This window comes from Gymnoscopelus braueri, assembly GCF_963280865.1.
Source record: "Gymnoscopelus braueri genome assembly, chromosome: 1".
Classification (NCBI taxonomy): Eukaryota; Metazoa; Chordata; class Actinopteri; order Myctophiformes; family Myctophidae; genus Gymnoscopelus; species Gymnoscopelus braueri.
The window spans coordinates 51,130,008-51,152,903 of record NC_137603.1 but is presented as its reverse complement, the minus strand read 5'-3'; the positions used below and the strand labels follow the sequence as shown (position 1 = coordinate 51,152,903).

General features: G+C 41.9%; 1 protein-coding gene across 3 annotated transcripts in view; it reads left to right on the top strand.

Moving 5' to 3' along the window:
* adcy7 (adenylate cyclase 7) overlaps window positions 1–22,896 on the top strand; it is a 54,703-nt gene that overhangs the window by 21,198 nt on the left and 10,609 nt on the right. For 2 of the 3 annotated variants that reach the window (XM_080438078.1, XM_080438080.1), the window contains 16 exons: window positions 329–440; window positions 1,774–1,901; window positions 2,428–2,586; window positions 4,168–4,300; window positions 4,465–4,644; window positions 5,831–5,868; window positions 9,528–9,587; window positions 11,889–11,966; window positions 12,498–12,567; window positions 13,647–13,744; window positions 14,494–14,578; window positions 16,379–16,516; window positions 17,109–17,213; window positions 19,327–19,523; window positions 20,014–20,128; window positions 21,477–21,635. In XM_080438078.1, coding sequence (XP_080294204.1) covers window positions 329–440; window positions 1,774–1,901; window positions 2,428–2,586; window positions 4,168–4,300; window positions 4,465–4,644; window positions 5,831–5,868; window positions 9,528–9,587; window positions 11,889–11,966; window positions 12,498–12,567; window positions 13,647–13,744; window positions 14,494–14,578; window positions 16,379–16,516; window positions 17,109–17,213; window positions 19,327–19,523; window positions 20,014–20,128; window positions 21,477–21,635 — 1,855 coding nt within the window. The remainder of the gene's footprint in view (window positions 1–328; window positions 441–1,773; window positions 1,902–2,427; window positions 2,587–4,167; window positions 4,301–4,464; window positions 4,645–5,830; window positions 5,869–9,527; window positions 9,588–11,888; window positions 11,967–12,497; window positions 12,568–13,646; window positions 13,745–14,493; window positions 14,579–16,378; window positions 16,517–17,108; window positions 17,214–19,326; window positions 19,524–20,013; window positions 20,129–21,476; window positions 21,636–22,896) is intronic. The other variant, XM_080438079.1, reaches the window with a different exon arrangement.

Genomic DNA, 22,896 nt, shown 5'->3' with positions numbered 1-22,896 from the left:
ATGGCCCCACTGCTACATAGACTGTGCTATAACTGTTAGGATCCCATACAGCATGTATGCATGCAGCAGACATTTCAGAGTTTAGAGATATCTCCTACAACTTGTGGTTCCAAAAAGATGTCGTTGAGGCACACTGGTGTTGCTTTCCGTGAGACAAGTCCAGGTGTGACTTGGGTTTTTGTGATTTTTTTTTTCTTCTTCTATGAATACAGGTGTGCGTCGTGAGGTTTCTACTTGCCCACCTGTGTGCTTCCTCTTACAGCACAGAAGGTTTGAAAACCACTGAGAGTCGGTGTTTAATTTCTGTCATGTCATTTGTCTCCTTCAGTATCCTGTATGCTGATATAGTGGGCTTCACACGACTGGCCAGTGACTGTTCACCCAAGGAGCTGGTCATTATGCTCAATGAACTGTTTGGCAAGTTTGACCAGATTGCCAAGGTGAGTTGTTTATTATGCTTCCCAATAGATTCTCAGGTTGATTATTAATGACGTTAACACAGACTTCTTCAAATTAGAATTGACTTTCTATTCTATTCTATTCTATTATATATCGTTGCTGTCTGGCAGAAACCTTGTATCTGTTAAATGTTTTGTTGTAAATTAACGCCCTACTTCATCATACAAGAGTGTCACACAAAAAGCAGTGAAAATAGCAGATCTACAAGCTCACAACGCCTCCCAATGCGAGGCGTTGTGAGCTTGTAAATCGGCTATCTTCACTGTTTTAAAATATTTTTAAAATAATAATGGTTTTGGACTTACAAGGGTTTTCAGGATTCAGATTCAGGATTCAAAACGCATGCTTCGCACCGTGTTTCGAGCTTGTATATTTGCTGCTTTCGATGCTTTTGTGTGACGCTGTAGTATGATCAAGTAGGTCGTTAATTTACGAAAAAACACAAAAAGTTTGAATATGGAGATAAGAGGTTTCTGCCCGACAGCAACGATATCTACCCAACATTCCCATGAATAGGGCTTCTGCAGTTCTTAAGGCTGACGTATACTTAGTTGCGCGCTGGTGTCATGCACTGAAAATAGCCGATCTACAAGTTCACAACGTGTCACAGTGCAGAACGCAACTGAGTGTAAATCAGGTATAATTTGTACAAGACTGTGTCTAGCTCTCCCAGGTGTGAGCAAACAGGGACAGTACTGTACATACAGTATGTCTGTAACCTTTGTCTCCTCCAGTGGTGGAAAGTAACTACTTAAGTTCAAGTTTGAGGTACTTTTACTTTACTGGAGTATTTCCAAATGTCAGTACTTTTACTTCTACTCTCAGAGGCAAATATTATACTTTTACTTCGCTACAATTATTTTACAGCTTTAGTTTCTAGTTACTTTGCAGATTTAGATTATTATCACAAAAACACATTAACCACTTCAGCCCTATATACATTTCGGCCATTTGAAAATAGCCAATCTACAGGCTCACAATGCGTTGCGATGCCACGCATTGACTTTTACTTGTAACAGAGTATTTCCACATTACAGTATTGACACTTTTACTCAAGTAAGAAATGTGAGTACTTTTCCACCACTGGCATACAGGTACAGAGTACATACAGTATGTGTGTAACCTTTGTCTCCTCCCCATGCTTATACTCCATATAGGCTGTTGTGGCTCTCAACGAGGCATTCTTAGTCAGCGTGTCTGCTTTAAGAGTTTAAACATACCGGTATAGATCAAATTAGTTCATGAATAACCTGAAATAATAATAACTGGGAAAACACAACCGGTTGAACGTAATGTGTTTTATTGCCGTTTTAGGAGAACGAGTGCATGAGGATCAAGATCCTGGGCGACTGCTACTACTGTGTGTCTGGGTTGCCGGTATCACTGCCCAAACACGCCAAGAACTGTGTGAAGATGGGCCTGGACATGTGTGAGGCTATCAAGTGAGTTATCTGGCAGTCACAGAGATATACGCGCGCACGCACGTGCAACGTTATTCATCACCCTTTTAAGTTCATAGACATGTGCTACAGAGTTGGTCAAAGATTATTACATCACAGTTGGCTTGGACCTGGGATTGTGATTTTGATGACAAATGATTAAGTCCCGATAATAACAGCACTCTGAACATATCCACCTTGTTTACCCTGACCTGTAGCCTAGAAACGGACGCTGCCAGCTGTAGTAACAAGGTAGCATTGCTTTCTAATGATAATCATCACTATCTCTAATAATGGCACTTTGCCCTCATGCCTATCACTGCAGTACACCAGTGCCAGTATCTCATGGTAGAGCTCTCTCTCCCGCTCTTTCTCACACACACACACACACACACACACACACACACACACACACACACACACACACACACACACACACACACACACACACACACACACACACACACACACACACACACACACACACACACACACACACACACTCTCACACGCTGTGTTTGATGGTCAGGCAGGTGCGGGAGGCCACAGGAGTGGACATCAACATGAGAGTGGGCGTGCACTCCGGTAACGTCCTCTGTGGGGTGATTGGCCTTCGCAAGTGGCAGTTTGACGTGTGGTCACATGACGTCAGCCTGGCCAATCACATGGAGTCTGGAGGCTTGCCAGGGTAGGTGTATATACAGGAGCAATCACTTGCTGTAATTGCAGTTCATGACACCTGTTCATGGTTATGTGAATTTTACTTGAGTATTTGTATTTTTGGACACTTACTTTCACTCCACTACATTTCAAAGACAAATAATGTACTTTTGACATTTATAGGAAGGGAAAAGTTACACTATAAATTAACCACTTAAGCCCGATTTCAAATGTGAAAATACAGTAGCAGATATACTAACTCACAAAGCATCGCGATGTGACGCGTTGTGAGCTTGTAGATCTGTCATTTCCACTATCATTGTATATATTCTTTGACAATTTATGGAAAATATAACAGTGCTGATATAAAAAATGTAATTAAATTTACATTGTAATAATTTGTACATTTGAATACTTAAGTATCTTTAAAAGCATGTGCCTTTGAATACTTAAAGGGATATTTCACTTTCAAACATGTTTGGGGTCATTTTAACGTCTATTCAGGTGTCTGTGAGCACCCCAGACAGTTTTTAAGTTGCTTAATTCAGTATTTGATATTAATTGATGTCAGACACGCCCCTTCCTATACAAACCCATTGTAACTTCAAACAAAAATTTTCATCATGAAGATGTGAAGGGTCTGTTTTTTCAATTACTTTTTTCATTTATTTTATTTAAATTTATAATTCTGAATATCTAATATATATCTAAATATCTAAATACTGAATCAAGCAACTTAAAAACTGTATGGGGTGCTCACAAAAGCCTGAGTAGACGTTAAAATGACCCCAAACATGTTGGAAAGTGAAAAATCCCTTTAAGCATTGTTAAAAGCACGTACTCCAGTACTTTAACTCAAGTAGAAATTTGACAGAGCAACTTTCATTGTAATTGAGTAATATTTGACCAGGAGCAGTATCTATACTGTACTTTGTACTGGCGTTGAGTACTTTGTCCACCACCTGACCCACTCCATGTGACATGGAATTTTATACATTTATGTGCTCTGTGTTCTTAAACTTTTAAACATGACATTCCTAGGAATACAAATGTATTTAAAGAAAATGTAAAGACAAAGATAATTCAAAGATGTATTATTCTGCATGGAAGATTTGGTTGGCAGACAGGGTTCACGTTTAAAGCACGAAAAATAAAAAAATATAAAAGACCTTACAGATAAACATCAATAGCTTAATGCTAATTGGTAAAATGTCCCTACTATATAATACTAAGTAAAGAAAAACTACATTCTAATTTCAGAAGCAAATGCTGAGAGAAGTTAATGGCTTCGAGAGCGGGGAATTGCTCTGATAAAAGCTGACTAATAGCCTGGAATCCAGACTGATTCCCTCTGTTCAGCTGACTTTTTTTCCCCCTCACTTTTCTTCTCAGTCTGGCCATAGTCCTATTTGACCCGTATTTCCAAACGTCATCAATGATGTAGGCAAGTCAAAAGCCGTGGCTCCTTTGTGCCTGTCCCGCCCCTTGGAAATAATATGTTTACTGAGTAGCGAAGTGAGAACGAGAATCAGTCTGTCTGGATCCAAGGCTAGCTGACTAACAAGCCAGGTATAACAGTGTGTTTGGTTGGTCCTCTCATGTTGTCCAGGCGGGTCCACATCACAGAGGCCACTCTGAAGCACCTGAACAAGGCCTATGAGGTGGAGGAGGGCAACGGCCATCTGAGGGACAACTGCCTGAAAGAGCTCAACGTCCGCACCTACCTGGTCATCGACCCACGGGTGAGTGACCCGTCTCTTTTTAGCTCGAGAAATTTCATGTCTTCCCAGGACATAAACTAGTGAAAATAGCAGATTTACAAGCAACACAACACGTCGCGCTGTGACGCATTGTGAGCTTACAGTAAGTGCCTACAATTTGTAACTTGTAAAATGTGTGTCGTCAGTATAAGGACCCGACGCTGAACAGCCGCAAGCCCCGGGTCAACGATGGTCTGAAGATGCGCGCGTCCGTCCGCATGACCCGCTACCTGGAGTCCTGGGGGGCCGTGAAGCCCTTCGCCCACCTGCAGAACCGCGAGGGCTTCACCACGGACAGCATGGTCAACGGCAAGCTGCGCGGCAAGGTCAGTGTGGCCTGTACCAGTACTGAGAAAAAAAATCCCTAAGTAAAAGTATCAATACCCTATTGTAGTCTGTTACAAGTACAAGTTCGGTATCCAAAATTGTACTTGTGTAAAAGTACAAAAGCATTGTCATCATATGTACTTAAAGGTAGGGTAAGTGATTTGCAATTATTCAAATAATTGCAAAATGGGTCTATGTTCTGATAGTGCTCGTTACTATAGAGTGTCCTGTCCATATAAAAAGTCTCCATGTCTCTCCAGCTCTTTATAAAACAGAAAATGTATTTTGTAGTTTTTCTTTTTTTTTTTGTAGTTTCATTTCCAATTTTATCCAACCAGGACAGAGAACTCAATCAGGATATAGATTAAACAAGTGAAATTGGAAGTGATGACACTAAGAAATGAGCAGACAAAATTTTAACTGGAACACTATACAAATTAAGCTTAAAAATGGGTACTTTCTCCTGATTGGCTGAGATTTTGACACCTACCGAAAAATGTATTTTCTGTTTATTAAAGAGCTGGAGAGACAGGGAGACATCTGTTACTGAACAAACACTCTATAGCAATGATTACTATCAGAATATAGTATTTTAACCTTTTAACAAAATACTTTTTGTTTTAACCAAAAAATATCACTTACCCTACCTTTAAAGTACCATAAGTAATAGTACTCAATATTATGCAGAAGGTCCCATTTCACAATTTTTCAAATGTATAAAATGTATTAAAAAATCTAGCAGATCTACAAGCTCACAACGCGTTGCAAAGCGATGCTTGGTGAGCTTGTAGATCTGCTATTTTCAAATTGCCAAAGTATATATATATATAGGTCTGAAGTGGTTTTGTAATGATAATCAAACTCTCCAAAGTAACTAGTAACTAAAGTTTTCAAATAATTATAGTGGAGTAAAAGTGGAACATTTGCCTGTGAGAGGTAGGTAGATAGAGTGTCCGCCCTGAGACTGGGAGGGTTGGGGGGGGTTCGACCCCCAGCCGGGTCATACCAAAGTACTCTACAAATGGGACCCAATGCCTCCCTGCGCTCAGCATCAAAGGTTGGATTGGGGTAATTCCCTGTGACATCCTGCCTCACGCTAAGGAAACAGGAGATTGGCTCCTGCACTATGGGCCTCAGGGCTCTGCAAGACTTACTTATTCCTTTTTTTCCTCCTCTCTGACTCAGGACATTCCTCTGCGACCAGCTCCTAAGATCAGTGAGAGGTAAGAAACATGAAGAACCTTCATTATGTTCAATACCGATTCCACTCGCTTCACCAACTGTTTGAAAAAAATGTTTTCAGTCCATCACCCTTGGTTATCTTGGTATTTAGTTTTCATTGAAAAAGACGATAGAAGGACTGACAATGAGACAACATAGGGAGGAAAACAGAGAGAGGACCCTTGTGGGGTTTGGTCCTGTGCCAGTCTTATGCCAGTCATGGACCATGACTGCCATAAGAGACGGTCTCCGTCTCTGGAACCAGGGAACTTCCCTGGTTCCAGAGACGGAGACCTTATACCCACTGCACCACTTGATCTGGGGGGCTCTACGCTTCTTTCCTGCCCACATTCAGAGGCCTGCTGCCCTTATGTTGGCAGGATGTTTGGAGAGTTGTTCCCCTGCCACCGTCCTGTCAGGGAGGCCGTAATGTCTTTCCTTTTGTCCTCACTCCTCAAACGTATCGCTGTGTCCCACATGCTCCTACCGTTAACCACTGTCCAAACAGCGTGTGACAGCCAGGCCTCTGGCTCTGTTGAAACAAATCCCTAATGCTCCTCTCATGTAAACTGTGGTTAGATAGATCAGTGGTTCTCAAACTTTTTGGTGCCAAGGACCCCTCAAATTGATATGTATGGACCCCCAGAAGAGAAGATTTGTTTTAAAAATTGCAAAATGTTCCTAGCACTTTCAAGATTTTTCAAAAATGTTCAAAAATAGCAGACAGCACAGCAGTAAAGGTTTGAGATACAGGGCATAGAAGTACAGTAGGATGCAAAAGAATAACATCACAATAAAGACACCCCGCAAATAATGGTTGTGTCGATGGAGATGTTGTTGTTCAATTCAATTCAATTCAAACTTTATTCCATACACACAGGGGGTCCATAGAGTACATACAAATCATAGACATCACACATAACAAATTAAAGAACCAAAAAACATAAAGAAATATCAGTGTCCGGCTAAATGTTTCTATTCAGATGGAGATAATCTTAGAATCACTTCTTCAGATGAAGAAGGGAGTTTCATTTATTTATTTATACGTTTATTTGGGAGGGACAGTACATATTAATGAACACCACACATACAATGCAATGTAATACGCCGGATTTAGCAAGAATGCTAATTTCCCTCACAACGTGCCGTGAGCTTGTAGATCAGCAATTTATTGCCCGAATCATTATGACCTGCCCAGAATAGGGGACGCTAAGGTTCATGTGGTTAATTCAGTTAAGGAACAGAACGTTACACTCTGTGCCGTACCATTCTTCTGGTTGTGTTTCTGTATATTTTTGTATTATCGTCTCTGTCGTGTGGAAACAACAAAACTCGTACTTTTCGGGATTCAAATTCAAAAGTAGGAAAAGCAGCAGATCTACAAGCTCGAAATGCGTCGCTTTGCGCCGTGTTGTTAAATTGTCAAATAATATAAGAAAGAAAAGATATATAAAAAATGCAGATTTGATCTGCTATTTTCACAACATTTATCTGTATAATAGAGTCGAACAAAATTGAATGCCTCATCTCCTACATTGCTTGTCAGGGTGGGGGGTTCCCAGTTCAAATATGATTATTTTGGGGGTCACGCGGTCTGAAAAGGTTGAGAACCACTGGCCTACTACAGTATTTAAAAAGTAACTGCTGGAGGAGAGGCCTTAAGACGGAGCCCTGGTCACCACCATGTAAACCTCTATGACCTCAGGTTTATCCTTTAGATAGAAGTCTGATTCATTGGCGGATGCCGGACTGTATGTGTTAACGCTGTTTCTTTTTAAAGGCCTTCCCAAAAAAATATGAACAACATCTGCTAGTTATAGTACAGTGACATGCCCAAAGCCACGCTTTTACGCAACGTTGCGCAAATATCCCAAAATAAGCACACTGGCTTTTTTTGTTTGGCCCCACTTTAGCATAAGTGGCGAGACCAGAGCTCAGAAACCGGTTCCGCCTGGCCTTCTCCTTGTCCATCAAAGCGGACAAGCGGCTGTGTGTGAGTGCCAGCAGACTGGGACGGGGAAATGAGAAAATGATCCTTTTTTTAAAAGCCAAAGTCTGAGCTGTGGTGGTCGCTGGACCACAGAGGTTTTCTAGAGGGAGGTTTATATGAGAAAGGAGGTTTATGAGAACAAAGAGGCGTGCTAGCTCTGCCGCTTGCATCATCTTCACTTGCCATCCTTGTGGTGTCCTGGGTCAGGTTTGGTCATGTTTTGATGACGTCACAAAAATGAGCCTTGGCCTCTTCTTGGGTCTATAAGTCAACTTTTGCTTGACATGACTTTTAACTGTGTGAATTCTGTGAAGCCCTGTTTAAAGAATAGCAGATCTACAGCCGCACAACGTGTCACATTTAATAACTTTTATTTCATTTTACGGGAGAAGAATAACAGGTACAGGCACACAAACCCCCCCCCCCCCCACACACAGATTGAAATTCTAAATCTATGCAAATGTATACCTGTTAGCTGCCACTGGCTAAGGCACAAAAAGGCAAACAACTGAATTACACCAATCCAACACATAAACATGCATATGTTTTATAAATTAATAAAGATATTGACCAGCACAAATAACACAGATGTTGGCCACAATATATCCCCCTATCTCTTCCAGCTGACAATTTTGCCATGTAATTACATAATTACATGTCAAAAATAGGGATATATATATATATATATATATATATATATATATATATATATATATATATATATATATATATATATATATATATATATATATATATATTATATAAATAATGGAAAAGGTCAATGCATATGACAAGAATGAAACAATGTGTAACATTTACATTTTATAATGAACCTTCACTGTAATTGTTTAACCACTTAAACCCCATACATTGAGCCCTGAGTCCCTCAGGGCTCTATTCTAGTGACTTTTCTGTTTTCGATCTACATTGCGACGTGTTGTGAGCTTGTCGATCTGCTATTATTCATTCGAAGATTTTCCCAAAATACGGACGCTGGGGTTTAAGTGGTTAATGGCCCCACACATTTTGTTCTCGTTAAATTAGTTAATTTGAACGATGAACATAATATCGTCTCTGTCGGGTGGAAACCTCATATGTCAAAAACTATTACTTTTCAGGATTCAAAATAGCAAAAGCAGCAGATCGTCAAGCTCGAAACGCGTCACTTCGCACCGAGTTTCGAGCTTGCGGATCTGCTACTTTTGATGATTTTTTGTGACGCTGTGGTACGATCACTTACGGCATTAATTTACAAAAAAAAACACCAACCTCCATCCATCCATCCATCTTCAACCACAGGGTTGACAGTAACCACGGCGGTAACAGTGCCAACAGAGAGCTTCCAGAGCAACTTCCTCCTGGGGGATCCCGCGGCATCCGTACTAGACGCCCGAACCACCTAAGCTAGCTCCTAACACAAAAAGTTAAAATATAAGTAGTATAAGTTTAGATAAGAGGTTTCTGCCCCCGACAGCAGTGATATACGCATAGAAACCAAACAATTCACGGTGACTGAACAATACAAACGATAGTGAAATGACAGCACAATGCAAACCACGGTGAACCAGGAGGAACACATCATGACTCATTACGTGTGTGAGGCAGGGTGAAGTTACAGAGAACTCCAGAGTTGTGATGAATGTGTGTGTGTGTTTTTGGGTCTCCTCACAGCTTTGATGAGTCGGTAGAGGAGCCGTTCTCCTTGCCCGCTCCTCCCTTCAGCTCCTATAAGTGAGTGAGTGAGTGGGGGTCTCCTCCTACCAGACCAGGGTTTCTCCTCTGGGGTGTTTAGAGTGTGACTCTCAACCGCTTTTGGCTTGTGACCTCCCAAACCCACCTCTATACCACCTTGCGCCCCCCCCCCCCCCCTCTTCTTTATAACCACTTGAACCCCAGCTGCATGTCTATTTTTGGGGAACGTTCGCCCCAAAATAAACATGAACTTGTCAATCGGCTGTTTGAGATTGGGCGTTACCGGAAAAAAAAGGCGGTCCGACGCCAGCTCAAGTCCATTTTCATCAACACTTGAGGGTTTAAAGTGGTCATTTCTTTGATGAAGCCTACAAATGCAATTGTATAGTTTTATACTTTTGTTCTGAGGCGAACATTCTGCAAAAAAAATGCAGATCTACAAGCTCACGGTGCGTCACAAAACGACTTGTTTTGAGCTTGTAGATCGACAGTTTTTTGGCAATGAGATTGGTTATTTCCGGCAAAGAGACTTGGTTTATAGGGGGGGGGGGGGGTGGACGCTAGGGTTTATGTGGTTAAATTCGATCAGCCCGGGAGGTCGCGACCCCATGGGGTTGAGAAGCACACAGCCTTGCAGTTTGAACACTAACCCCCCCCTCAGATTGTACTAGCACTCTTACAGTAGGTCTCTCCTCCGTACTGTAGGTCTCTCTTCCTGCGTTTCCACTGTGTAGAAGTAACGGGGTTAACCTGGGATGTCTGTAACTGCAGTGTACAGTATATACTGTACCTTCTACTGCTCACTGTGGTGTTAGGGCTGTCACGATCATGACATTTTACTTGACAATTACAGTCACAAGTTGACGCCGGGCGTCGGGAGTGCTGAAGCGTGATGCGCCGGGTGCTGAGAGGAGAAGCGCTACAGCATGTTTTCTTTACCATAGAAATGCATGGCAGACTGACACCCACAGCTCAAACGGCGCCCTCTGTGGACATGGCTCCTAATTGTCACACAAATAATAGCGATTAACGATCTAAGTTGTGTTTTTGGCAATGAACATCTACAAGCTTTACAATGTGTCGTGAATTTCTGTTTTTTTTATATAAATTATATATATATATATATTTGAAAATGTATGAACATTTTCCAACACGGAATTGATTCTGACAATTATGCAAAATCATTGAGATTATCTCAAATAATTGTGATTAGGCGATTATGTAATAATTGTGACAGGCCTATGTGGAGTTACAGTACGGACTACTAAACAACTGACCTGTGTGTGTGTGTGTGTGTGTGTGTGTGTGTGTGTGTGTGTGTGCGTGCGTGCGTGTGCGTGCGTGTGTGCAAGGTCAGGGTCAAATGGTGCACAAAAGCCATGAATACAAATTTAACCCATTAAAACAGGGAAAGTACCTGTGTCATTTTAGATTTTAGCGTTTGCTATGCAAATATAGCAGATATACAAGCTCACAGCGCGTCACTTCATGCCGTGCTGCGAGCTTGTAAATCTGGTACTGTATTTATTGACATTTGTTAAACATCTTGAAAGTGTGAGAACTACTGATTTAGTCATTTGATGAATCAGCCTCAGGTTTTAATGTGTTAAGTATTAGGAGTATCAGAGCTATACCAGGACAATTCCTAATCTTGAAACATGTGCTGCTCACACTTTCTAGTACTCATTGTATTGTATCCTGTGGGGTTTCCCCTACTGTCTGCTACTCCACCTGATGAGCACATTATTTTCCAATGCCATTTGACCTGGTTTGGACGTGTGAGTGTGTGTGTGTGTGTGTGTGTTCTTCCTGATGGTCCTGGGATGTATATAATAAGGGTATTGCAGAGACACAGTCTCGCCAAATCCGCCCTGTGTTCAGTTAACACACCACTTCCTACACACAATGTCTTATTTCTCAAATTCGACTATATTTGTGGGGACATTGAGTCCTCACAAGTACAGTAATGCAAACCCACACACACACACACACACACACACACACACACACACACACACACACACACACACACACACACACACACACACACACACACACACACACACACACACACGCACACACGCACACACACTTCTTTTTTTCCCCCACTAATGCTGAGAATGGCCTTAACAACCAGTTGCCTCCTCCCTGCACAATACAGTACAGCATACTACTGGACCTCAATAACCTGCATGACCTCTGCTGGACTCCCCATAGCATCTGCCCCCAGTTAGCCCGTCTGTCTGTCTGTCTGTCTGTCTGTCTGTCTGTCTGTCTGTCTGTCTGTCTGTCTGTCTGTCTGTCTGTCTAACTGTCTGTGTGCTTTCCGGGTGGCAACAGGAACAAGTCCCAGAAGAGTCGTTTTGACGAGGAGCTCCACAACGAGATGACCACCACCATCGATGAGCTCAGCAGCAAGTAGGTTCATTTCGTCGCTGTCGGTGGTAGAAACCTCTTATCTCCATATTCTTAACTTTATGTGTTTTTTTCCATAAATTAACGCCCTACTTGATCGTCACACGAAACCATCAAAAGTAGCAGATCGACAAGCTCGCTTTGAGCTTGTCGATCTGCTACTATTGCTATTTTTGAATTTGAATCCTGAAAAGTCACAAGTTTTCTTTGGACATACTGTATGAGGTTTCCACCCGACATAGACGATTTACAAAGCGTTGCTGTCGGGCAGAAACCTCGCAATTTCCATATTATTTCAACATTTTATGTTTTCTTTTTTTTTGTAAATGAATGCTCTAGATCGGCTATTTGAATGAGAAAAAAATAGTAATAAAAAAAGGAACGGTTTTGGACATACAAGGTTTTCACCCGACGCCAACAATTAGTAAAAGTCAATGTGATTCATGTTAATGGACTCGAGGGCAATAACTCTAACCCAGGCTCATTTTCTTTGTCCCCCCTCCCCGCCTTCCTGTCTGTCTGTCTGTCTGTCAGGCAGTGGTTCAAGTCTGAGGAGACGAGCAGCCTAGCTGTCTGGTTCCCAAAGAAGGACTTGGAGAAGCAGGTTAGTTTGTAGCCCGTAGCACTTGCCCTAGCCTCTTGCACTTGCCCTTGCCTCTAGTAAATTAGATGTTATTAGACAGATGCCAGGTTCATCTGTTGACCCGGTCAGCATCCTATAGTTTGTACAGTTTCAATGTACAGATTATGACTTATTTCATATTATACTGTTTGTCCTTGCTTACTGCAAGTCACTCTGGATTAAGAGCATCTGCTAAATGCCTAAATTGTAAATTATTACATAATGTTTGTCTACTCTGCCTGTGTCTCAGTGGAGGACTGTGGACAGTTCAGAAAACCGCCTACCAGTCTTCGATGAATTGAGTGCAAAGGACCCCAATGAAACAAGCCATAGTGCTTTCTTGGGTTTAAAATCCTCTTAACAGACCTTGTATTGAACTGTAATTCCCTGTGTAATTCAAGCTGTTAATAAAGTATTCAATCAATCAAAGTGACATCATCGCTGGGGGAATCCCAAACTAATAGAAACTGCAGGCTTTCTATTCCTGGAAAGTTGGCATGCTATTGACAGAAGCCATTGTTCTCGCATTAACAAAATTAATAAATCTTGTTTGACCTGCCTACTGAGGACTCACTCACTGCACTGTAGGTGGGTTTCTGAACTGTCTGCAGTCCTCCTCTGAGACACAGAGTTAGTAGACGAAAAATGGTACCATACTATAATGAGCATTAGTGAGGTCCAATTGTGTATGAAGATTGGTTGAAAATGGGCGAAGTGGTCCTTTAATGCATTGGGTCCCCAGCTCAAATTAGTTAATATAGCGTCACAATCATTTTTAACCACTTTAACCATATTTTATACTTTGGCTATTCAAAAATAGGACATATACAAGCTCATGTGCTTGTAGATCTGCTATTTTTGAAAGATCGAGAACATTCCTGCAAATCTTTGAATATATATATATATTTTTTTTAACTCAAATCGTTGCTTCTGGAGGTCCCTGGCACAAAATATTTTTGAGATGGGGGGTGAAAAAGTTTGAGAACCACTGCTTTTAATTGTTTTCAAATTACTTTAAACAAAACATTGTGTCATGTTGTGTTCTCTCTCTCTCTCCTCAGTACCGAGCGTTGGAGCTGCCCATGTTCAAGCACTACGTGGGCTGTGCCACCTTCATCTTCCTCTGCATCTTCATGGTTCAGATGTTTGTCACAAACGAGTAAGTGTCCAAAATGAAATGAAACGTAACACTCTCTTCAATGGAGATGGAATCGGATGATTCCCCAATTATCCAATCACCTCTGTTTGGGGATGTTTAAAAAGGCATCCATATCACCTTTTTGTTTAATCCTGATGAAGGTGAACGTTGATTCATTAATAAAGGAGGGGGGGAAGTGTGTGTCCAGTCAAATCCCCTTTGTAATAGATGGCATGGTAAACCTTCTAGGCCATTAATGAGAACTGCAGAGTCACTTCCCCATTGGCTTCATTTTCAAGACGGAATGCTTGCTGCCTGACTCTGATGAAGACGCAGTAGTGTTGAGGCTTACCCCCGAATTCAACCCTTGATGCTGAGTGCCAAGCAGGGAGGCACTGGTAGTCTCTGGTATGATGCCAAAGACTACCCTGACCTCCCAATCTCAAGTCGAACACTCTAACCCAGTGGTTCTCAATGTGGGGTCCGGGGACCCCCAGGGATCCTTGAGGGGGTTCCAGGAAGTTCCCAGCCAAATTAGTTAATATAGGCAGCATCACAAACATTTTAACCGCTTTAACCATATTTTATACTTTAGCTATTCAAAAATGGCACATCTACAAGCTCACAGTGCGTAACTGTGGGACGTGCTGTGAGCTTGTAGATCTGTAATTCTTGAAATCTTTTGAAAAATCTTGAAAATGTTCTGTCCTCGCTGTATGTTTGTCCCTCAGTCCTCTAGTGGTGACTGTCCTCTTGTCTTTGTCCCTCAGACCGTCCACGTTGGGGATGTCATTTGGCGTGTTGGTCTGTGTCCTCATCCTGACCCTGGCCATCTGTTTTGCAGGTCATCTTCAGGTCAGTATGTGCATACGTGCGCGTGTGTGTTATGACATCCGTATTTAGCTAGCGCTCCGATTTCAGAGCAAAAGCCTGCTTTATACTTGGTCACACGCCGTGTCGCGTTCATTCAACATTCTGACAAATTCCTTACCAGGTTGAATTCCTTACAAGGTTCCGTACTTGGTCCACTACTGTTCACCATATACTGTACATGCTACCCCTGGGTCAGATTATTCGCCACCATTGAATAAGCTTTCACTGCTATGCTGATGATACTCACACCTTCCAGTCAGCTCCCCCCATCAGTCCCTAGTCAACTGCCTCACTGAAATAAAATCCTGGATGACCACTAACCTTCTCAAACTAAACAGTTCAAAAACAGAGCTCATGGTTGTGGCTCCCAAGGCACTGCTCCAGAAGGTTGGAGATGTTCTACTCCTTTTGGATGGCAGCTCCATATCTCCATCTCTGGAAGTCCGCAACCTGGGCATTATTCTGGACTCAACCCTCTCCTACCAGTCACATATCAAGTCCATAACCAAATCGGCCATCTACCACCTCAAGAACACCTCTAGGCTCCGTCCCTCACTCTCCGACTCTGTGGCTGAGACCCTCATTCACACTAAGGCTGCCTTGAAAAGACACCTATTCTCTCAGGTTTATGGCGAATAGTCGGTTGTTGTTTGATTTGGTTGTTTGTTTGTTGGTTGTTCATTGTTTTTAATGTAAAGTGTCCTTTTAAGGGTTGAATTCCTTACTGAATTCTGATGTTTGGGCTATCCTGCCGTGTGTGTGTGTGTGTGTGTGTGTGTGTGTGTGTGTGTGTGTGTGTGTGTGTGTGTGTGTGTGTGTGTGTGTGTGTGTGTGTGTGTGTGTGTGTGTGTGTGTGTGTGTGTGTGTGTGTGTGTGTGTGTGTGTGTGTGTGTGTGTGTGTGTGCGAATATGCTCTAAAGTTACAGCTATTCATTCCATTCACCAATAGGCCTGACCTTCTAACTGACCCCACTGACATGTAGTGACATGACAGACACAGTGAATGGTGAAGGCAGCCAGTCTCCATTCAGACTCGCATTCCTTCAGTGAAAATAGCCACCAGCTACCGTACATGATGCACTGCTGCCTGGCGCCACGGCCAACACACAACTTTTAGTCTGTCAGACATTTAGTCTGACAGACTAAATGTCACAACGTTCCTCATACCTGACACTGTGTCCATCGCTCAAATGAAACACATTAGGGCTGCAAGTATAGATGATTATTCTACATAATGTACCTTTTTGAAATAATCCAGAAGCACTTTTTAAAAAATAATAAAAAAAGGTCGATTTTATTATTTATTATTGAAATTGATGAATGATTCTTCTATAATCTATAATACAATTTACACTTTTGGCATTTAGCAGACGCTCTTTATCCAGAGGTTCGCACAATAAGCAAGGTAAACACATACATCAAATGCAGAGAGACAGTGTAGTGCCTCAGTAAGATCATAGGTAAAGCAAGAACCTAGTATCATCTAAACCAGGGTGTTCTCAAACTTTTTTATACCACAATCCCATATTATGAGGGAAGTTTTTTGGTTGCCAATGCACAACCCCAACGGCACCTTCCCGCGACCCCACTTTGGGTCGCGACCCATCGTTTTTAGAACCACTGGTACACTGTACATTTAAACTATAGAAACCATAGGATGCCAGGTAAACAAATGAACCTAGCATCTGTCTAAATAACATGCTATAACAGTTTAAATCAATGAGTTTGATGAACCGTTGCCCCCCCTCTCATCTTGGTCTGGTCTCCTCTCTGTCTCCACAGCGGTTGTTTCCAGAGAAGCTGTCCGGCTGCCGCTGGCTGTCGGTGGTGTCCGAGGCCGTGGTGAAGAATCCGTGTGTGCGCCTCCCCCTGGCCACCATCACCACCGCCGTCATCGTTATCCTGGCCGTTTTCAACCTGGTAAGGTTATTCCCAGAATATATCGTTGCTGTCGGGCAGAAACCTCTTATCTCCATATTGTAACTTTTTTGTGTTTTAATGAATTTAAATGAATGCCCTACTTGATCATACTACAGCATCACAACAAAGTGTCAAAAGTAGTAGATCCACAACAAAAGTAACAGTTTTGGACATATGAGACATATCTACCCGACAGCGACAATACAGCTTTCCCCACAACAACAGAAAACAGAAAAGACACTATTACTGTATAGAGCCCTGAGGGTCTCCGGTCAACCATATATAGGGTTTAAGTGTTTTTGGGGGATTTGGGAATTTTAAACGGACCTGAAGAAGATCCAAAATGTAATGTTGTCAAATTCATTCTAATAAAGTTGCTCTTTACCATACAGTTGGAGTGCGGGCTTTACCTCTCTAAATGTTAGTTTTTTTTGGCCCAGCACCCATTGTGAAGGTGCGTATAATTAAGTGCGCATTGAAAGTTCCAGCTATTTGTAGCCTGTGTCACACTTTAGCAAGCAAGCTGACGTGCCAAATTTCAAAGTCTATTGTTGTCCATTCCACCCCCCCCCCCCCCCGCTCCCCCACCCAGTGCTTCATTGAGACAGAAGTGACAGAATGTCCAGGCTATCGTGCTGAACTTCACATGAATGAGTCCCATGAGGAGGGAGCTGAGGGAGACCTCATCTACCTGCCTGTGAGTGCTGGCCTGGTCACTCACTCTCTCTCACACACACACACACACACACACACACACACACACACACACACACACACACACACACACACACACACACACACACACACACACACACACACACACACACACACACACACACACACATAAACACACATATACACAGGTTTTTATTACTATACTTGTGGAGACATAAACATTTTAGGTTTAGTACAACAAACAGCCATAATAGCAGATCTACAAGCGACACTTTGTGTGTATATATATATTTTGTAAAAAGGTTATACTAGTGTCATCCAAAGCCTGCCCATAGTAACTACATGTTGGAGTATGCCTAGTAAGGTTGTAATAATTTTTCTGTTCAATTAGCATTGCCATGTTATTCTAATGTACAAGGCTAGTATAGGCTAGGCCAGGGGTGGGCAACTTTGATGATGGAGAGAGCCACTATATTTCCACACTCACTCCAGAGGGCCACATTGCATATACTGTCTCTCCGTATTTTAAACTTTTTTCGCCATTCTATGTCACACAAAAGTAACAAAAATAGCCAATCTACAAGCGCGTTTTGAGTTTGTAGATCTGCTATTTTAGCTATTTTTTTTATTGGAATCCTGAAAAGTTACATTTTTTTTTTATTTCAAATGCATTTAGTTATACTTATGTTAACTTAAACTTAAATACAAATACATTGGACATACAAAAGACACTACTATTTCAATACTAGTCATTAAGCTACTAATATAGACTGAAGTAATTAAAGCGGGTCATGTTTCCAATTGTAACAGCTGAAATCAATAATATATCAGTAATCCGATATCAACCTGCGGGCCGCATTAAGTGAAGGTGGGGGCCGCATGCGGCCTCCGGGCCGCCAGTATGGGCTAGGCCAGTGTTTATCAACCCTGGCAATCGGACCTGTTTTGGGCCGAAGGTAATGCTACGGTGTGCCGCGCCGTTTGAAGGTGTGAAAAGGAACACCCCCCCCCCCCCCCCACTGCCGCTGCCTTGAGCTCATAGTCTGTCGCAGACACGCAGGCACAGCCAATCGAGTCATCGACCCTCGCCCATAGGAATGCAAATGTGTGGCTTTGTCTTCATGCGGCCATCACATGTACTCCCCTGGCTGGTACTCAGGAACGGGCCGATACGGCGTTCAGCAGATCCGCCAAACCGGGAAGGAATGGGGCTGTCAAAAACCCATGTCATTACCTGCCGCATGTCCAACAATAAAACACATACAGGCCTACTAACGTTAAATCCACATAAGTGTTAGTTTTCTTATGAAGTGCTTCTAAATCACTCCAGTGTGTTTGTGTCAACGTAATCCGTGTAGTTTGGTGTTTAATTACTCCTCCACGGAGAGAATCGCTTGCAACTTAAAGCTGCGGAGCCGTCGATATAACATAAACGGAAAACTCGCCCCAAAACACGCTCGCCCCCATTCCTTTTCGCGGACCAGCGGTTCTTATATTCCTGTATTTGTTTTACTGAGGATAAGGTTAGAAATAAGTTTAGGGTTAGCCATATTATTAGTTTGACTGAGGTTACGTTTAGGAATAAGGTTAGGTTTAGGCATAGTTTAATGAGGTTACGTTTAGGAATACCAGCTGAATACCACCGGATTTCCCCCGGGGTGACTGTTTTGGGGCGAGAGTTTTGGTGTTCGTCTGTAGTGGGCAACAGCGCATGCGTCCGCAATAATGCTATCAGGATCACATTATTAGATATTATTATCAAATATTAGAAGTAGATTGGGTACCAAATATACTTACCAAAGAAGTTTTACTCTGGGAAGGTTTTCAGACTCCTCCATTCATTGCACTGACCCAAGCATATATATTTGTAGGCCAAAGATTTATATATTTATAATGGTCAAGGTTTCTTTATACCTGCCCAATAATCTCTCTCTCTCTCTCTCTCTCTCTCTCTCTCTCTCTCTCTCTCTCTCTCTCTGTGTGTGTGTGTGTGTGTGTGTGTGTGTGTGTGTGTGTGTGTGTGTGTGTGTGTGTGTGTGTGTGTGTGTGTGTGTGTGTGTGTGTGTGTGTGTGTGTGTGTGTGTGTGTGTGTGTGTGTGTGTGTGTGTGTGTGTGTGTGTGTGTGTGTGTGCCAGTATTCTGTGTTCAGCTGCATCCTGTCTCTGGTGGCGTGTGGGGTGTTCCTTCGGGTGAGTTTTGAGCTGAAGGTGCTCTTCCTCACCCTGGCCTCCACGGCCTACTACATCATCATCCTCAGCTCCAAGAGAGAGCTGTTCATGGCGTATGGGAACCTGCTCTACACCCACATCAATAGTACCTGGAACTGCAGCAGGTGAGTGGGGGGCTCACAAAGAACCTTGTTACCATTTCTAGTTTGAGCAGTAAGACTGTATATCAACCCATTAAGACAGAGTAAAGCATCCGTGTCATTTTAAACAAGCGAACCATGACGCGCGCGTGGGTGCTCATATCCCCCGACGGGTATGGTCTAGTGTTTATAATTATGCACATAACAACTTGTAGCAAAGTTTATGAAGCATTGTGATGCGTCGTGAGCTTGTAGATCGGCTATTTTGCTGCCAAGTGTAAATCAGGCATTGCGGCGGCATCACGGCCTGGCAAAATACATGTTAGTCGACTAAATCAAAAATAAATAAAAGATTTATTCGACTAAAATCTTATGATAAAACTAGACTAAAGCTAAAACATTTCAGATGACTACAATGTGACTAAAACCAAAATTGAATTTTATTTATAGACTATGGACTAAAACTAAATAAAAATGTGCTGTAAATCAACACTGATTTGGTTTTGTGTTTCAGTCCTGATGAGGAAATGTCGGTGCTGAGGGGGCTGGGTCTGGTGAAAGACCCCCAGGTGATGAGCTGTGTGTACATCACCCTCTTCCTCCTCACCATGTTCATCATCTCACAACAAGTAAGCTGTGCCTGCTCTCACACAATATTTTTATGACATACAATCACTCAGACAGTATAACAAAAGCAACAACAATGACAAAAAAACTTCAAAAGTTAAATAAAAATAGAAATAGTTATGCATCGTTTAAAAAAGTATACACATTCACTTTACATCACTGCCACGACAACATCAACATTAAAAAGTACAGAGCTTAGAAAAAGAAGGAACTAACAGTATTCGGCCATAAAAATAAGGTTTAGCCTTTTTATTCTTTCTGCAGTAGCTGCTCCTTTTACATTATTATATGACTTCAATCCACGGTTAGTTGTATGTAGAACAGCAAGAACATAGGTTCAGAACAGTATCGCTAAAACATAATTTTACATATCTAACTATAATTTGGCTAACCTCTGTGGCCATGGGTGTGTGCCCGTTTATCCTCGCTGGCTGGAGCACTTGATCTGATTTTGCACACAGCCATTGCCCATTACCATCTGAACTTAACTGCGAAGCCCGTTTCTCAATTTTATCAAATCTCAGCTTTTTATTAGCCATTATGTGTCAAACAATGGGAGATAACGTTGCCAGGTTTCGCGGGTTTCGCGCGAGAAACAAGCAGCAAGGTCTGTACTTTCGCCTGCGCCCTTCACCGGGGCTTGGGTGCTCATATCCCCCTACGGGTATGGTCTAGTTATGCTAACTCATTGAGTGCCCAAATTATTATTATCTATTTCTGGCCATTACGATTTATATATATATATATTTTTTCAAAGTAAAAAAAAAAGTGCTTAGGAAGCGAGATACAGCCTTTTTCAGTTATAAGTTAAACAAGGAGTGGATGGAGCTGCAAATCTTCAGATAATGATATCTTGACTTTTTTTCTATTTTTTTCAAAAACACGTGAAACACGTTAATGGCACGTTGCAGCATAGCGCTAAAACACGTGAAACACGTTAATGGCACTCAATGAGCTAATAGTTAAGGCTCTATTGTGTGGGGGGCTGGATTGTGGTCAGCTTTTTTTCCCCCCGCTACGCGCAGGAGGACAAAACAACAATCGATTCCCGCTGATCTGAGCAAGACCTGTCTGAAACAACTCTTAATATTCTCTTTGATTGATTGATTGATTGAATACTTTATAAACAGTGCAGCTAGTACAGTCAAAGGTTATGCTAAAAGGAAAAGGATAACACAAAACCCCCCAGGGGCTTGTTTCCATTGTAGTCCATTGTACTCAATTAATCAGTAATACATATAATACAGACAATACAATGCGATACAATACAAATAAAATAAATACATTTTCACCCATTATTGAGCCGAATTCATTCTTCCATCCTTCCCTTCCATCTTGCTCTCTTTGTAGAACGAGTACTGCTTCCGGCAGGACTTCCTGCTGAAGAACAAGAACCGCACAGAGCAGGACGAGATCGAGACCAGGGAGAACCTGAACCGGCTGCTGTTGGAGAACGTGCTGCCTGCCCATGTGGCCTCACTGTTTGTGGGAGAGAACAAAAAGAACGAGGTGGGACTCCGCTGCTCACACTATTTCCTTAATGCGAAGTACAAGGTAGGCAGATGTGTTAGTACGATCGTTTCTATGCCGCCCTGCCTGGCCCGCCTCCTCCTCCACCACCACCGTCACCACCTCAACCCTGTGCACAGTGTTGCCAAAAAAAAAAGATGATTATTAGACCCAGTCTAATAGTATCACTCTGCTGTTCCATGAACCATCTCCTCCATCAGAGTGGTAAAGCATTTTGACATCAGCATGGCTGAAACTTCAATGCTGCATCAACTTCACACTCGACCCAGTACAACATGTGAACAGGTTTTCAACTGCTGGGTGGGTGGGACCCATACCATAGACTTTATCATTATTATTTTTTAATGATGGGACCATAATTTATTAAACGCATATGATAATCGGGAAAAAAATACTTTAAACTAGCGATTGAAAACAAATGCTTACTATGGTAATAAAATCAAATGTAAAGTCCGGCCAATACCTCATTCACTTCAATGGAGTGAAACATATGTCATTATTTTGGTTTTATGATAGCTGTCAAATCATCACATTGTCCGTGTTGATGAAAAGCACATGAGGATACATTTTGGTAAATCATTCCTGCTTTCTGTCTGCACATTACAATTTTTTTCCATTGCATCACACCAAAGAAGACAATAATAAATGTTGAATGAATACTTAATTAAAACTGTATTAAGTCCTTTGTGTTTTCTTTTAAATAAACATTATGGTAGCCACTAGCTGTAAAAGACAATGAATACTGGGATATCACGTCCACTCTGTGACACTGTGCTGTTAGTCACAAGGACATTAACAATCTATGGCTGATTGATGCGATAAAATTTACTAAATTAAAGTTATTGATTGATGTTTGATGGGAGAATGTGTTGTTGCAGCAGCCAGTAACAGGATACATTATGCTTCAATAGAAGGAAGAACAATTTACCAAAATCATTGTTAGCACAGGATATGTCAACACAGAACATGTTGGCCACAGAACATGCCACACCAACAATTTGCAGCTCATGCCTGTTTGAGTGAGTGCCAAAACTAAAATAAACCAGTACAACAGATAAGGTAAACAAAAATCACTAAAAATAGAAGTTGCTATAAATATTAGCTGACACTGAACTTTGGACCTTTTTAATTACAAAATTGTTTCCCACTGACTATAGGTGTACATTTCATGGAAAGCCCAGCAATGTGTGCTTTTCATGCATTATGTAATTCCAGAGTGGTATGTCGTGGAGTTATTTAC